General features: G+C 36.1%; 1 protein-coding gene across 1 annotated transcript in view; it reads left to right on the forward strand.

The window, feature by feature from the left end:
* LOC150079848 (transmembrane protein 41B-like) overlaps positions 1-17,433 on the forward strand; it is a 43,863-nt gene extending 26,430 nt beyond the window's left edge. Inside the window, exons 4-7 of the mRNA XM_090382562.1 lie at positions 3,136-3,229; positions 4,672-4,776; positions 9,965-10,103; positions 17,243-17,433. Of these exons, the coding sequence (XP_090238688.1) occupies positions 3,136-3,229; positions 4,672-4,776; positions 9,965-10,103; positions 17,243-17,412 (508 nt within the window). The 3' untranslated portion in view covers positions 17,413-17,433. The remainder of the gene's footprint in view (positions 1-3,135; positions 3,230-4,671; positions 4,777-9,964; positions 10,104-17,242) is intronic.
* The last annotated feature ends 1,402 nt before the right edge of the window (positions 17,434-18,835 follow it).

The raw sequence follows: 18,835 nt of genomic DNA on the forward strand, positions 1-18,835 counted from the left end.
TCATATGCTAGAGCAGTGGTAATCAGCATCTGGTTGTGCAAGTCAAAGTGATAAAGTAACAGCTATGAGACATAGTAAAGATATCATGAAAGATTTCAAATTGTGGGAGCTTGTGGGGTGCTTCCATATTGTAAACGGCACGACTTGTCAGTTGCTCATGACTACTGTGGTTAATGTGTACAAAGAATGGTGTCAAACAGGTCAAATTAGAATGTCAGGGAAAGTACTAGGGAAAAGAATATTCTAGAACTGATCACCCATGAACCAGATGACATAATAGGACTGATAGTACAGGAACCAGTAGCAGGAAGTGATCACAGAGTTCTACAGTGAACGATGAAGAGAGGAGTAGCAGTAGTTTAAGGTGAAGGAGTGGGTTATAATTTCAGGAAAGGAAATTAAGATGGATTAAGGTGCTACATGGCCTCTATTAAATGGGTAGATATCACAGAGAACAAATACAATTGAATTATGGTATACCTTTAAAACATAATTCACACAAAAGCCTTGAATGCATAAATACCATTAAAAAATACTCCATGAGGAGGATTCCAAGTTAGATGAATAATGAAGTTGCCAGAATACTTGAGCAAAAAAAGATGGGCATGGAAAAGTTAGAGCAATGAAAAGTACTGAAACCTATAACAGCTACAAATTGATCTGTAATAGCGCCACAGAAAAGGTTAGACTGGCAAAGGCAGATTATGAGAAATCGCTGGCAAAGAGCACATATATAAATGCAAAGAAGAGGGGAACAAATCAGATAGGATCCTTATGTAATGGATGTGGAATATTATATGATACCCCAGCTGATGTTGCAGACAAACTCAGCAGTTACTTCGCATTGATATTTACAGGAGAAAAACCCTTTATGTCAATGAGAAATTATGGGAATGAAGTTGAAAAATATGAAATTAATAATAATATAATTTCACATGATTATTTAATGAAAAAACTTTTGAGCCCAGAAGTTTTTCTAGCCACCAAGGTGCCTGGGGTAGATGGCATATACTCTATAATTTTTGGGAGGTGGCATGTGAGTGCATTGAACCATTAAGGCTAATTATGAGAGCATCACTGGACTCAGGAGAGATTCTGTTGGTTTGGAAAAGTGCTAATCTTTTGGCAATACTAAGAGTGTAATGGGAAATTACCAACCATTCAGTCTAACTTCAGTAGTAGAGAAAATCATAGAGGCAATAAACAAGGGTGGAATTCAGGATTCCATTTAGATAGAAATGGAATTCTGAAGGATACATAGCATGGTTTTGTAAAAGGAAAATCATGTTTAACAACTCTGGTTAGCTATTTTGACAGTCACTCATGAACTGAATTTAGGGAATAATTTCAACATTGTTTATTTAGATTTCGGCAAAGCATTTGACTCAATCCCACATGAACGGTTACATTATAAGCTGGAACAGGTTGGAATCACAGGGAAAATCCTTAGATGGATAGCTGGGTGGATTTAGGGCAGAATGCAGAAGGTTATTCCTCAGAGTGGGTTAATGTAAGAAGTAGGGTTCCCCGAGGATCAGTATTGGGACTACTGTTATTTTTGATTTTCTTAAATGACATTGATGAAGGGATAGAGGGCGTGATGCCAAAATATGTAGATGATATAAAGATCATAGAGTAGTTAATGATCACCGCCAAGCAGAACTTCTTTAGAGTGACCTAGATAGATTTCAGGGATGGTCATAAAAGTGGCAGCTATGCTTTTATTCAGCAAAATGCAAGATCTTACGCCTGAGGAACAGTAACCCCACAATACCTTATACACTTGGTGGAGGTGAAAGGGATTTGGAAGTTATGATACAGTCAGACATGAAGTTCTCATAGTATTATAGACAGGTTGCAAGGAAGGCCTATGGTGTCCTATCGATGATTTATTAAACATTTGCTAGTAGAGGCAAGGATGTCATAATCCCATTGTATAAGCCTATTGTTAGACCACACTTGCAATACTGTGTTCAAGTATGGAGACCACACCTAAAAGACATCGAGCTTCTTGAAAGGGTGCAAAGACAGGTAACTCACCTGGTGAGATAGGCAGAAGGGCATCCATATGAGGAAAGACTTCGAATATGTGGGTTGCACAGCTTGGAAATTAGGCACCTTAGAAGAGACTTGACTGAAGTGTTTAAGGCTCTGAGAGGCGTAAGTAAAATGGATGAGGATGAAAGTTTTGCAGTAATAAATGATTCCAGAACTAGGGGCCATAAATTCTAGTTACGGGGGGGGGGGGAGATGTTTAGACTGGATTGGAGTAGGTTTTATTTTAACCAGCGAATTATAAATCACTGGAATGAGTTACCTACATGGGTTGGTAGAGGCTGACAGTCTGGGGAAAAGCAAAGGTCAGCTGGATAGTTACCTACGGGAGAAGGGAAATGCATAGGTGGTCTATTTCCTTTTATTTTATTATTTATTTAATAATATTATTTTACCCCCTTTTTTTTTTTTTTTTTTTGGCTGGTGCAGCATAAGCCTTAGGCTTCCTTGCACCGTATGGCCATTACTAATACCAAACCACCTCCCACTGACAGGACTGTAAAGGATTACACAAGGTGAATGTTCATAGTAAGCAAAGGGTGCAGCATGGTTTGCAGCAGGTCACTGTGTGAGAGTTGACATCTCAACTGTTTGGGGAATGCAAGAACAATATCCCAAATGACGATGCACCACACACTCAGATGCATAGGGTTCCAAAAAAGATAACCCAAGAGATATCCTCTCCTCTCTACTGATAATCATCAATGGCGAATGCTGTAGTGTAAACAACACACCGGTTGGACACTGGAGGGCTGGAAACGAGTGTTCTGGTTGGATGAGTCCAAATACCTAGTGCAACATGCCAGTGGATGCTTTTGTGTGTGTGGCACAAGCAACACACAAAAATTATCCTCATTTTGAAAAAATGCATAATCAGTAATAAAGCAACACAAAGTAATGCCTTTTGCCAGTGCAGAAAAAGTGCCTGTGGCTTCCTTTGACTAAAGTAGTTATAGTTGTCTCAAAATTCTAAATCTGTGCATATCTTTCTTTGTAAATATTTATTCTTAGTTTAATGTTACTGAATGTAAATATTTGCTTCTGTTGATTGCTAAATTTTTTTCCTTAAACAACATCCAGTTTACAGTCATTTGCTATTCCTGGATCCATCTTTCTTAGCATTCTCTCAGGGTTTTTATTTCCCTTTCCTCTTGCACTCTTCTTAGTGTGCCTAGTAAGTATGAGCTTTTCATTTGTTTTTTCTGTTAAAGAAGTTATTTGAAATTTAATATATATAGCATTTTTACCTTTGAAACTAGAATTTGATAGTGTAACTTATAATCTATACATATAGACAGAATCATACCCAAGAATTCAGGATAATCAAGAATTTTTGGATTAAATGATGCAGGTCCTGTTAGTCTGTTCTAGTTGAACTTGCATTTTTGAAGGAGATAAAAACAAAATTAATTCTCTTATAAATGAAAATCTTTCAGCAAACATGAAAACTATTAATTGCACAGAAATTTGCCTTTAGCCAACAGTTGTTTGGTTGCTGGAACAAGTGACTGTCTGTTGGAGAAGTTGACAGCTTAAGTAAATTCAAGTCTTTTTTTTTTTTTTTTTTTTTTTTTTTTTCTGGCTGATGCTGTATAACCTTGCTTTTTTGCATCAAATGCCTCTGCTAATGCTAAAAAATCAAATTTTAATTAGAAATATAACAGCTTTTTATCCTTAAATTTCCTATCAATATAAGTATTTATTAAGGCTTATCAAGATTTAGCAGAAGTGTAAATTCTATGTAATTTATTCTTATGAGAGAACTATGTCCAGTCTAGGTTGATGCATAAGGTTGCCTCATTTATCAAAGAATAAATGACCACTTGGTGATGTTCTGATTAAATTATGTAAAGCTATTTTGGGAGATACAATATGCATTAATTTAAAGAAGGTGGGGAATTTTGCAAGGAGAGGAAAAAGTAGTTTCAGGATTATTGCAGGATTTTTCCAACAGCAAGGCCATAATGTGCCCACTAAATTTATCTGAGAATTTGAAGCACATCTTGTGGTAATGGAGGAGGGGGACAGAAAATGCACGTTCATCTCTTTGATTAAAGAATTTTGAAACAACTCTGGAATCTATAGAATACTGCTATAAGAAAGCTATTAATATTACACATTTTAGAATACAAAAAAAAAAAAAAAAAAATGCCGACCGGGCTAGCCGGGTGGGTAAAGTACCTGCCTGGCAACCCAAAGGTTGTGGGTTCGAATCCCGCCTCGGGCTTGGATCAAAGTACTGCAAAAACCTTGGGAGGTGCATTATGGCCACAGAAGCTGATGCGCCAACAACTACCAAAAAAAAAAAAAAAAAAAAAATTACTGATAAAGAAAAATTTATTGTTTATTAAACAGTGATATGATAAAAGTAAGATGGGGGTGATGAAATAAGCATGTTCTGGAAATAATTTGATGCAAACGTTTGTAAAGTGTCACTGATCCATTCAGCATTTAAAATAGAAATAGATATTTAATTAATGGTTAGAACAAAATATTCTACGGATGATAATACTTTTTCAGTTTATGACATTTCAATTTTGTATGACATCTCTGTCTATTTAGTTGTGAAAATTTTTGGTTGCTAAATAAAAATTAAATCCATTTTCTTATTTACAGTGCTCAGCAGCTGGTGCATCATTTTGCTACCTGTTGTCCTACCTAGTTGGGCGACGATTAGTTTTAAAGTATCTACCAGAGCGTGCAGCACAGTGGTCCACTCGTGTAAGGTTTCATTAAATTAATTGAGATTACATTATAGTAGTAGTAATTCATATAGTAGAGGAAAAAGGGAAAGTTAGAATATTTGTTTATGAATTTATTTGTAACATTTGAAAGAATGTTCAACTTAAGTAAATTTAAGCATCCATTCAGCATTTAAAATAGAATGGAATTAAAAAGGAATTTAAAATATCCTTTCAGTACATAACAATAAGCAAACTCGGTTTTCTACTTAATCCATCAGTCTTATATTGTGGAGCAGTTGTAGCATTAATGCTTTTGCCCTAAACTTAAGGAAATTTATTTTACTTGCTGCACCATCTTTCATCTCACATATTATGGATATACCATGTTTCTGGGTTGTTTAGATCTTCACAGTGTCTACGTACCACCCAATGAACTGTAAAAAAAGGTCTAAACTTAGGTATAGCTGATAGCATATACTTTAAATAAATAGCAGTATACTGCTCCATTGAAACAGTGCTTTTTATTTAGAGTGGTGCAGTACTAAGGTAACTTGTGGTAGTGTCTTTGCAACATGAGACTGATGCGCTGAATTACAAAGGGTACTAGGAAAGTTTTGCAATACAGCTTTGTTTATTTAATTTTTTCAAAGTAATTTCCTCTACATTCAATACACCTCTCCATCCTCCGAAACCAATCTTTAAACCAGTTCTGCCAAGTTTCACTAGGGAGTAAAGCACACTCGTTGTCCCAAGCCCGTAGAAGGTCCTCATCACTGGAAAACCACTTCCCTTTTAGCTTCATTTTCACATGCGGGAACAGTGCAAAGTCGCAGGGAGCAAGGTCTGGACTGTAGGGAGGGTGCTCGAGAAGTTTCAGTCCTGTTGTGGTCAAATATTCGGTGCAGGCTTTGGCGCGGTGAGCTTGGAGCATTATCGTGATGGAGGTACCAGGTGTCCATTCTTGACTTTGGCCGCAGGTTCTTCATAGATCCAATGACTTTAGGCAGGCATTGTTCAGTATACCACTTAGCTGTGACTGTCTTCTGCGTGTCCAAAACGACACGTTCCACAATTCCACTCGATTTGAAAAATCGAGTGGCATTGTGGTAAAGTTTCTTCTTTACAGATCGGGATTTTCTGACAATTACGGGTGTGTCATCATCATCAAAGACCCAAACTTTGTTTTGAGCCTTGGTCGGCAGATCGTAATAGTACAGCCAAGTCTCGTCACCTGTCACGATGTTGTTCACATACCAAGATTGTCCCTTATCAAACTTTTTTAACATCTCCCGGCACCAAGTCACACGTCGTGTCATCTGCTCTTCAGTCAGTTGATGCGGCACCCAGAGAGAACAAAGTTTTTTCACGTGCAAATGATCTTGCAGAATCGAACGAATTGCTGGTGCATTTAGGCCCAAAGTATCCTCTATCTGTTGGTAGGTCACTCGCCTGTTTTCGTCAAGCATTTTCCTCACAGCAGTAACGTTTTCCTCCGTAACTGACGTTCATGGCCTTCCCGGCCTCTCAGAATCCTCCAGAGTGAAATTTCCCCTTTGGAATTCTCTATACCACCTGAATATCGTTGTACGATGTGGACAATCATCATCTAGTGCAAGAGTCATTTCTTCTAAGCACTGGTCTATGGTTAAACCGCGCACGAAATTATACCGCAAAACTGTCCTTATCTCATTTCGTGACCACGATGCCATCGCAAGCACTTTACACTCTCACTACTAATGAATAACTGAGCCCATCGACTTGGCGCGGCGGCTACTATGCACGTATGAACATGTCTCAACATGCAGCAACAAGCAGCTTCCTGTGATTCATTGTTGCGTCATATTGCAAAACTTTCCTAGTACCCTTTGTATAAACCTAGTTTGTGCATTGCTACATACAGAACAAGGTATGCTCTTCTTGTACAATAAGAATGTTGAAGGAAATTATTTTGCTTCTAATGACCTGTAACGAGCACCGAAGAGCACTAGCAGACAGAGACATAGAACACCCTTCGTCTTATTGGTGTAGTATTTTGTTTTAATTCAGTTTCTACTCTTGCTATTTATACTCTGTGTATTCCTTTTAATGTATTATTATTTTAATCCTCAAATAACTCATATAACCTCTTATAAATATACCTATTCAAATGGTTACTATTAATTAATTGCTATAAATTAACTTACTTTTACACTTATTTATATACTCTAACTCTTAATGTCTTGTAGTATATAGAGCTATTTATGTGTTGGAAATGCTCTTATTATCTGTTATGATTATGTTCTGGTTCCGTAATCATCGTTCATTGCTTTCGATAATGCAAGTGTGACAGCTTTGGCTGTTGTGATGTGACACTAGCAACATACCAGTTGAAGTTGTGCTTTAATTGTCATGTGGGACATTTCGTGCAGTTGTATTGATTCATTTCCAAGTATTGTATACACCAATTTTTTATATATGCCAGTGGGTACACTGTAAAAATTACACATACACGGACTTTAAGTCTAAAAATTACATGCAAACTTTATTAACTATCATTATTGTGAATTTCAACAGTATCCTTGTTAAAGGTCCACTATGCCATTATGAAAACCAGAATTCTCTCAGCATTGAATGATTTAATAACATGATATGATAAATTTTATACATCATTTCGGTCTGCTCGAGCAAAAGCCTTCTAACATCACTTTTACTTCTTCTGTTGTCTTGTATCCTTTTGCTGTTTGCTTCTGCTTAACTTTACCTTTCCAAAGGAAAAGTGTTGTTAAGCATTGCCAATGAATTTGTGAAGCACTGTCTGTCCACTTTTCTCCAGAAAAAAAAAACAATAAAAATAAAAAAAAAAAAAACCAAATTCTTAGAGATTTCATAGTGGACAGGTTCCAAAGGTGTTTTTCCTTCTGCTTGGAAATTTGCTCATATCCAGCCAGTTCCTAAAAAGGGTGACAAATCCCTCCCATCCAATTATCGTCCCATTGCAATTACTTCTACTCTTTCTAAAGTAATGGAGAAATCAATTAACCGCCAACTCTTAAACTACCTAGAAACCTTCCGTCTGATCAACGATCGCCAGTATGGATTCCGTCGGTGTCGATCCACTGGTGATATTCTGGCTTATGTTACCCATTTATGGACTACTTCAATGGAAAGGTTCGGTGAAACACAAGTAGTTGCTCTTGACATCTCAAAGGCTTTCGATCGTGTTTGGCATAAAGGTCTTCTAAACAAGCTTCCATCTTATGGTTTGCCAACAGTTTTTAGTAATTGGTTATCCAGTTTTCTCTCTGATCGCTCACTGAGGGTGATGGTAGATGGCTCTCTGTCTTCTAACTTCTCCACTAATGCCGGTGTCCCCCAAGGTTCAGTTCTTTCCCCCACTCTTTTCCTCTTGTATATCAATGACCTTCTTCCATTGACTGGAAATCCTATCCATAGTTTTGCCGATGATAGCACATTGCATTCAACTTTCCATTTTGAGAAACCTTGCCCTGCTCAATCAGCTTCAACTTCTCGAAAATCTGCTACCAATTCCTTAAATGCCGATCTTCAGGTAATTCTCCAGTGGGGCAAAGACAACTTAGTTGATTTCAACCCTTCTAAAACTCAGTCTTGTCTTATATCTCGCAAAAAGGATTCTTCTGCTCCTATGCTTATCTTTAGTGACACTCCAATTTCTAGGCAAAAGGATATATCTCTTTTGGGGATTACCCTGACTTCTAATCTCTCTTGGCACAAGCACATTACAAATATTGCTTCCTCTGCATCTAGAAAACTTGGTTTTCTCTTTCGCTCTCGGCGTTACTTTTCTTCCAAACAGCTGCTCACTCTGTATAAATCGCAAATCCGCCCTGCCATGGAATATTGTTCCCACATTTGGGGTGGTGCCCCCAAAACCTCTCTCAGGCTTCTTGATTCCATTCAGAAGAGGGCAGTTAGGTTAATTAATGATTCATCTCTAACAGAGTCTCTCCACTCGCTTTCTCATAGACGTACTGTTTCTGCTGCATGCCTCTTCTACAGATATTTCCATGGGCACTGTTCTTCTGAATTGGCTTCTATAATTCCCGCTCTCTCTTTCAAAACAGTCCGAACACGTGCCGCCACCAGCCAACATCCATTTACTGTCCAACTTCAAACCCACAGAACCAACTTTTCATCTTCCTCATTTATTCATTCAACTGCCGTTTTCTGGAACAACCTTCCTTCATACGTATTTCCTGAAAATTACAATCTACAGAAGTTCAAGTCCAATGTCAACAAATATCTTCTTTCGTCTCCTCAACCTCCAATCCAAGCACGGTACTAAGTACTATAGGTTCTAATACCTCTCGTGTTTGGGGTTCACATAAAAAAAAAAAAAAAAAAAAAAAAAAAAAGGTGCTCCATCTTGCTGAAACCAAAAATGCCCAAGATGGTTAGATAAGACTATTAATCAACAGGCCCATCAAAAAATGAAGACCAAATGGATATCTCTGTGGGTTTTTCACCACATCATAAATAGATGGCTTATGTTCTAACTCATTTTGTTAGACCGAATTGCGGCCTAACAAAATGTGCAACTTTAGCATTAGTAGAGGCATATGATGCAAGAAAGCAAGCTTATACAGCATCAACCAAAAAAAAAACAAAAAACTTCCCATTTCACCCATCCATTTGCTCCAAAAGTTTGTCCAGTTCTTGAATTTATTTAATCTATCAACTTCCACAACAACAGATCAACTGCCTGCTGGCTAAAGGAAAATTTCTGCACATCTATTCTACAACTGTCTTTCTTCAATTTGAATTTATGCCCCCCCCATCAGGTGTGTAATCTGAGCAAGAGGAAGAATCCCATCAGCACTGAGCTTGCTTAAACCATTCAAAGCCTTATACCCTTTTTGGAACAGGCTTCCATCTGTTGTTGCAGAAGCAGATGGTTTGAATAAATTGAAGGAAGAACTAGAATAATTGTTGGAGGGTATGGATGATTGAAGTGTGTGTGTATTTTTATTTTTTTGGCAGCTTGCTTTCTTGCATCATTTGCTACTACTACTATTAGGATTCTGTCTCTTGTTGACAACACGTAAATATATATTAACCATTAATTATTGGTTTTTAAATCAAGGATTTTGTATGATGATTAGTTTTAAATATAAGTTCATGAATGGACATTGTTGGTTCATTTGTGTATTTGAATGGGAAGCTGATTTATAAAATTAATAATGTACTTTTGTTGTTAATTTTTTCAGGTAAACAATCATCGTTCAAATCTCTTAAATTACATAATATTCCTTCGCATTACTCCATTCCTTCCCAATTGGTTCATTAATATTACCTCACCAGTTATCGATGTTCCACTCTTACTGTTTTTCTTGGGTACATTTATAGGTAAGTATTTTTCCTTTAAGAAAAAGGTTATATGTAACAAGATGATATTTATACAAGAGACATCAAATCAAGCTTTATGCTTATATTAGTAGCATACTGGAGAGAATGCATCCAGTTCGTGTAAAAATATCTTAAGTAGTAAACATTTCTTACATGAATCTTATTAATAACTGATAATGGACAGCAATATGAACTAAAGCTCTATTATAACTAGTAGATTTTATATTTAATTGTTGATTTTAAAAAGTTATTATGAGTTTAATTTAATTATACACTATATTTTATGATTAATATATATCAGTTTTTATTATGGTAAATTAATTGGGATCAAGATTATTCTGCTTTAATGTAATGGAAGCACAATTTTTTTGAACTATTAAATCATATTTACAATTAATGTCCATTTAGTTCCATGAGTGATTTCTGTAAATGCTGTTTGCATAGAACTGCAGTTAAACTGTGTTCATGAAACATGCATGTGATTTTTCTGTTGTGCTATAATTTTTTTGTAGAGGTGGGGTGTGTAAACAGTGTTATGTCAAGGGTACTTACCAGAAAATTTTCAAAACTTTATGTAAGTAGAATGTCCCTGGTTTGAGTCATACTTTGTAACTGTGACTCAAAGTGGGGGAATATCTTCTATAAGAAACAGTGAAATAGGTTAGGAATACAAACTGAAAGGTAGGATTAGGTTTTATCTCATTTTAACAACCCAAATTTATGTGCTTATATAACACATACATATATTTAGAAACAATTCCAAATTTAAAAATCATTAAATAGCATTTTATGCTGAATGGGCTAGCCGGGTGGGTAAAGTGCCTGCCTGACAACCCAAAGGTTGCGGGTTCGAATCCCGCCTCGGGCTTGGATCAGAGTAGTGCGAAAACCTTGGGAGGTGCATTATGGCCACAGAAGCCGATGCGCCGACAAGTAACAATAAAAAATAAAAAATAAAATTAGCATTTTATGTACTACTTAAATGCTTAAAATTTTTACTTACATTTTTAAGCAAAATATTTTACTCATTTTTAATAGAAAACCATATTTTGGCATTTTTTATCCTAACCTGTCATTCATTTTTATTAAATGAATTTTTTTTTTTTTTTTTTTTTCTCTCTCTCTCTCTACTTACCGATCATTTTAACAGAAACCCAATTTAAGCACATGGTGGTTTACATACATATATTGCACCTTTATTAGCTTCTAGATATGAGATGAGCTGACATTCAAGGACGTCTCGGCAAACATTTTTTTTTAATTATTTCAGAATTAAAAAAAATAATAGTTTCAAATAAATTGAAGAATACAGAGGAATTTTAAAAGAATTAACCTTGACCTATCAATCACGTTTATGATATTACCTTCAGAATTTGATGAGTTGTGCTTGATTGGTGAAGGTATTGAGAGAGGATTGGTGGAGGAACTAGTGTCTGATGGGTCAACAACTGTTAGCTACATCACTTCAGCAGCATGTTTGAGAGGCAACCAGTGGGGTTAATGCTCTTGATCTGGTTATCAGCAGGTGGTCTTGGCGCATTATAGCCTTAGATGCTAATGCGCTAATAAAATCCAAACTAGCCAACCAACCAACCAACCAACCAACCAATCTGGTTATTAGCAGTGATTGTTCATGTATTAATAATTTGCAGATAAATGAACCGCTAGATGGCAGTGATAAGTTTACTGATGTGGGATTTACTTAAAAGGTATAAGTACCATCAGGGGTAAAGGGAAGGGTTTTTGCTTCTGTAACGGTGACTACAGTGATCTCAGACAGTTTTTAAAATTCTGTACAGTGCGACCAACTGATGATGTTGCCAACAGCAAATTTTAAGTGGGAAGCATTCAAGGAATTAATTGTTTGTTTGTTTGTTATTTGGTTTTTAGGAGCATTAGCAACTAAGGCCATATTGCTCTGGGGATATGCGGTGATCATTCCCTGACCTTTCCGCATCCTCCGTATTTGGTGATCATGGGCTCAAACCCCAGTCTAATCAAGAAGCGTGTGCTATGCACTACTGCTCCTAGCTACAGAGGTGCCAGGAATTAATTGTGGAAGTTACTAGGCTTTTCATGCCGATTAAGAAATATTGTTCAAGGTTTAGGCCTAAATGGATATCAGATTAACTAATGAGACTCGTGGCAGAGAAGAAAAATACATGGGACGCATATAAATTATCAGGTGACACAGAAGCCTGTGGCAGATATAATCTAGTCTGTAATCAAGTCACAAAGGAGATTAGGCAAGTGAAGGCAGATTAAGAGAAATCTTTGACAAAGGATGCTAAGAAAAACAGCAAGGACTTCTTTACTTATATAAACTCTAAAAAATGAATTAGATAGTATGAATCAGAGCTGAATACTCAATACGTTCTACTTTGATATTAATATTTGTAAAATAATAAGAGGAGTTTACCTCAATATAGTACTTAGAACACTTCCGTATGATACTCTCCAGAAATTAAAACGAAAAAATCAAAAACTTACATTAGAGTAAAAAATAAATAATTAAAAACCAATTTAAATCAATTTAACACAATTAAAAATCAATTTAACACAATTAAAAATTAAAAAGAATCTAACGAAAATATTCAAAACAATTTTCCTTCCTGAAGCTGACAGCGCTTTTCGACCATATGTCGTGATCACAGGAATGAAAATTACCGAATAGGGTTGAACCTGAAACTTAAATAGCGATTATTTGTCTTCGCGCATGCACATAAAGGTCCACGCATTGGAGATCAAATATGGCTGTTCAACATTTAACAGAATTAGTGTGTAATTTAATTTCTACGGTTTCTGCAATTAATAGTCGCGTATAATTACGTTGAACATTAAGTATTTTGACCTCGTTAAATAAAAAAGTATGTTTTTCATTAATTGCATGGAAGGCTAATTCTGACGCTGCTGAACGAGAAGCACGGAATTGAGGCTTCATGTTGATTTACACGAATATTCAGAGAAAATCGCGTCGAACCTTGGTAAGACGAGTCGCAATCACCGCAAGAAATGTTGTATACCAGATCATTAATTTGTGTTGCGAACGTGGAATGAAACTGAGTGATTGTTCAGTATAGTGTGTAATTTCCGTATTGGCCTGGCCACAATTTTAAATTCGGTATCTTTAAAGAATCTGTTAAGCTGTTTGTGCCACTGTTCAACATATGGGACAGAAATAAAGTATTTTTTGATATCAAAAAATACTTTATTCAGGTTCAACGATATTCCGTAATTTTTATTCCTGTGATCACGATATACGGTCGAAAAGCATTGTCAGCTTCAGGAAGGAAAATCTTTTTGAATATTTTCGTTAGATTCTTTTTAATATTTGTGTTAAATTGGTTTTTAATTATTTATTTTTTACTCTGATATAAGTTTTCGATTTTTTTGTTTTAATTTCTGGAGAGTATCATGCGGAAGTGTTCTACATACTGTATTGAGGTAAACTCCTCTTATTATTTTACAAATAAACTGTAAAAGGAAGGGGATGAATCAGATTGATCCACTTGATATCAGTGGTTCGACTCTTGATGATTCTGCTCAGATGGCTAATAATCTGAATGACTATTTTGCTTCTACATTCACACATGAGGAGTTATTAAGGGAGGAAAATGCCAGCAATTCATCAAACTGTAACAGGGTGCTTAATGATTTTGTAATAACTGAGAGAAAAGTGGAGGAGAAATTGTCGAAGTTAAACGTAAGAAAGGCGCCTGGGGTTGATGGGATCTATCCAGTTATATTAAAGGAGGCAGCAAAGGAACTAAGCAAACCCTTGGCCATAATTATGAGAGCATCCTTGGACTCAGGGAAAGTCCCTATGGACTGGAGATGTGCAAATGTATCCCCAATTCACAAAGTGGGATCTAAGGTTGACACGATTAATTATAAACCAGTTAGTTTAACTTCTGTTCTGGGTAAAATAATGGAGCCACTGGTTAAAGATGCATTGCAGGATCATCTAGACAAGACTGCAGCAATAATTCAGAATAACATGGGTTTGTTAAGGGAAAGTCTTGTCTGACAAATTTTATTGGATACTATGATGTGGTTACAAAAGAACTAGATGCAAAAAACAATTTTGATATCATATACTTGGATTTCAGGAAAGCTTTTGACACTGTTGCACATGGAAGATTACTGTATAAATTCGAGGAGTATGGTATTAAGGGTAAGTTGCTACAATGGATAATGGATAAAAGGGTGGTTGAGTGGCAGAAGACAGAGTGGCAAGCAATGGATGCTGCTCTTCATGGACTAATGTTATTAGTGGAGTCCCACTGGGTTTGGTGTTGGGCCCACTATTGTTTTGTATATTTATCAATGATATTGTTGAAGGATGAAAGGGTGGTTGAGTGGCAGAAGACAGAGTGGTAAGCAATGGATGCTGCTCTTCATGGACTAATGTTATTAGTGGAGTTCCACTGGGTTTGGTGTTGGGCCCACTATTGTTTTGTATATTTATCAATGATATTGTTGAAGGTATATCAGGCTTAGAGTCGAAGTTTGCAGATGATACAAAGGTTCGCAGGATTGTTAATGGCAGTGTGCTACTGCAGCAAGATTTATAAAAGTTGTGCAGATGGGCTGAGGAGTAGCATCTAAAGTTTAACATTGACAAATGCAAAGTACTGCATATAGGTAGAAGTAACCGCAGAGAAACATACCAACTGTGTGGTACTACACAGGGTGGTAGAAAATGGAAAAGACCTGGGAGTGATTGTGCAGTCAGATATGAAGTTTTCTGAGCAGTGCAGACAGGTGGCCAGAGCAGGTCATGGGGTATTGTCAATGATATACAAGAATTTTGCTAGCAGGGAAAAGGAGGTGATTAACCCATTTGTATAAGGCAATTGTCAGGCCATGCCTTGAGTACTGCATACGGGTCTGGAGGCCTCATTTTGGGAAGGATGCAGAGTTGCTTGAACGTGTACAGAGAAGGGCAACAAGATTGGTGAGGGGAATGAAGGGGTTCTCTTACCAAGAAAGGCTTAAATTCTGCTAATTGCAGCGGTTGGAGACTAGGCACCTGCGAGGTGACCTGATTGAGGTGTATAAGGCCTTGAATGGGTTGAGCACACTGAATTTTGATGGGATTCTTCCACGTGCTGAGATTATGAACCTGAGGGGGCATAAATTCAAATTGAGGAAAGACAGTTGTAGAATTGTGCGTGCACACGCTTCTTGATTAGACCGGGGTTCGAGCCCGTGACACACGGAGGATGCAGAAAGGTCAGGGAATGACTACCGCATATTCTCGGAGCAATATGGCCTTAGTTGCTAATGCTCCTAAAACCAAATAACAAACAGTTGTAGAATTGATGTGTGGAAATTTGTCTTTAGCCAGCGGGTGGTTAATTGCTGGAACAAACTTCCATCAGTTGTTGTGGAAATTGATAGCTTAAATAAATTCAAAGAGGAACTGGACAAACCTTTAGAGGGAATGACTGTGTGAAATTGTTTTTTTTTTTTTTTTGGCTGATGCTGCATAATCTCATATGCTTGCTTTTTTTGCATCACATGCCTGTATTACTACTACTACTACTTGCTTCTGTAACATCCAGCATTTTGATTTCTGTAATAGGTGACTTAGTAACTGTTGTTGCAGCAGTTTTCTTTGCCTGAATGCCAGAAGTGCATAGTTCAGGCTCATCCATGAGCTATTTGGGTTCCTTTTTGCTGTAGCCTGTGCAAAACATCTTTTAAAATCCATGCTATATTGTGTAGGCATTCTTAGAAATACTTTGTTACACTAGAACTGCAAATCCCTTCCTTTTAAAAATATTGTGAACATCATCTATAGTTCCTTCTTCAAAAGTCTACTGGTCTAATTTGAGAAGGTCTACATTACTTGGAGACATAGTATGTCATTCCAAAAGCAGTTTCAATTATTGTTTTGTACTTCAAAACCAATTTCACGTTAGTTTGACTATATCACTGCATATTTTCTTTTGTGGTTTCACCCCTCCCCTTCAAAGCACATTAGGATACAGTTTTTCCCAAGTGCTGTACGTTAAACAAGAAGAGGTTTTATCTTAGGTAGAATCAGTTATAAAGTACATTACATTTAAGATTCTGTTAATGCTAAAGGCCACTCCCTAGGCTGCAGTTATAAAGTACAGTCATATAAAATGTTAAGCAATTTTGTGTATTCCTGGCCTCTGAGTCTGTCTCTACCATGTAGCCAAGTGGTCAGTTGTAATAGTGCAATAATGTACCTGCATTTGAGTGGACTGTGGTTTGAGCTCAAAATAATTGCAAATTCCTCTGACTTAGTGCCCATGCTGTAGCATAAACAAGTAAATTTTTCCACTGAATTTATAGAATGTCCTTTGCAAGTAATGTCTTCAAGTTTTACAGTTATTCTCTGGCATAATCGATTTTGTCTTTGATGACAAAACAACTTTTATGCTTGGACACAGCTATTCAAAATCCGGGTTGTGGAAGTTAATATTTTCTAAAAGGAGAAGTATCTTGAAAGCAAAATATTTTTTAGCATCTTATCATCACTAGCACTGCCTTATTCCAGAAAAGTCAGCCAGTCCTGTGAGGCCTTGAAGCTGGGAACACTTTGCTCATTAATAAAATGCGCAAAGTGCTCCCAGCTCTTAGAAGACATATACTTCCCATATACCCTGGTTTCATCTACATTTGACACTTGTCTAGGACCATAGCTGCCTACCTCAGTCAGTTTAAATTTTTTCAGAAGTTTATCTATAGCCTCTGTCTTGGCACTGGCCTTCTCCCTGAATTCTCATGCTGTCAACCTAATTTATTGTCTGGAATCATTAAAACCATCCACGTGGAGCCTTGAACGGTTTCTCTTCACTTCATCAGTCTCTCTCAACTCCTTCAAATCCTTATATAAGCTGAGGGCCTTCTGCTGAATCAGCATAAGAACACATTTGACATGTTCTCATGCAAATCCTTTCTCTCTTCATATTTTTAATTTAGCAGAGGCTGTAGAGTCCATGAAATCAGTTGTTAAAGTGAGGACTGCTTTGTAAATCCTGTTTACTAACTTATTTCATAGATGATTTAGCTTTTGCTATGTTAAAATAATAAAGTTATAAAAATACTTGTGTGAGTTATACTTGGAAATAACTGATTTATTTTTGTATTATTTTCTCTGTTAGGTGTTGCTCCACCTTCATTTGTTGCCATACAGGCTGGCACTACACTTCATCAGTTGACCTCCTCAAGTGATGCTATATCTTTGACATCAGTATTAATTTTAGCCGTATTTGCAATATTTTCCCTCATTCCTGTTATATTTAAAAAGAAATTACAATCAAAATTAGAATAATAGAAAAATTAATAGGATAATTTTCTCATATATTATAAATTCATATATTTATTTGTTTTTCCCACCCCTAATATCTTCCATATCTACACAGGATTCTGTTTGATAAATATGTGAAGACAAAATAAGGATCCTCTTTTAATAAAACATAAAAGAACTTAAAAGAATTTTCATGTGTAAATGTGTATATTTGATAGAAAGTTGTAACATGTTATATATTAATAATGTTTATCACTGTTAAACATACATGGGCTTTTGTATATATATATATATATTTACAATGAATGTTCAGAGATATCTGCTATAGATCCATATGTAAATTATAAATTCAGAGTTGTTCATAAGCCTTGCATTACCAATACATTTGATACAGCTTAAAGTGAATAAAGTTTTTTAAAAAAGCGAAGGATGTGATGAAGTGCCGTGGTAGTTAAAACTATTGAGATGTCAGAAACCTGACTTCTTGTTAGTTTTTTGAGATTTTTATTCTGACTTTTATAATGTCACATTGTTGTTCTCAAATTTGCTCACACATCAGACAGCCTGTTATCTTTAGGATTCCTTAACTGTTATGGTTGGCATTATTTAGTTTGGTTTTCGAAATTATTTAATTTCAGTTTTTGCATCCTTTTTGGGATGAAATTCACTATATATAAGAGAATTGCTGTTCATATAGGATGACTTGATGTTCATAAAATTATTTGAAGCTGGCTGGAATACATTTGAAATTATTGCAGTAATGTTTCGTTGCATGGAATTAACCTGGATACCTATTTCATCCATTCTGTAATTCTGAATCATATCAGCTGCTGTAATTATTCTATAGTACTGGTATTACCTTAAACAGCAAATTTTGTATCTTAACTCCATGATTGGAATCTATCTCTTTGATAGCAGGTATTCTCTCTGTTGTATGTTCAGGTCTATATTTTTCTTAAAGAATGAATGGAGCCAGTTATATCTTGCTTTTTTCCTCTTTTTTTTTTTTCTCCCCTCAGTCCGATAATCTTTATTTAATGCATATGAGTGGTCAATAAATGAGTGCTGTAAAAGTAAAGGTATATGAAATTAACAATTCCTCAATATCAGCACACTGATTGAACTCTTATTGCAGTAATGCTTGGTTTTTGTTTATAGACTGGCACACAGTTCTTTTTGTTTTTTGCTTGTCTTGAGGTTAGTTTATATATATGAATAAATTTTCATAAAATTTTGAGGTTTCTTCTGATTTAAAGCTCAGCCCAAAAGTAAATGTTCACTTAGCTACAAATTCCAGACTTACTTTCAACCGTTATTTATAAATTTTTGTAATGTTGTTTCTCAACATTCCAAAAATTGTGGCACATTGGATGTACTCTCAAATATAGGTGGAAGCAAATGTGTTAATTCCCAATTTTACAGCAAAATCATAATACAGAATATGAAT

This window comes from Mastigoproctus giganteus, chromosome 10, assembly GCF_048544385.1.
Source record: "Mastigoproctus giganteus isolate SK-2022 chromosome 10, ASM4854438v1, whole genome shotgun sequence".
NCBI classification, from domain to species: Eukaryota; Metazoa; Arthropoda; class Arachnida; order Uropygi; family Thelyphonidae; genus Mastigoproctus; species Mastigoproctus giganteus.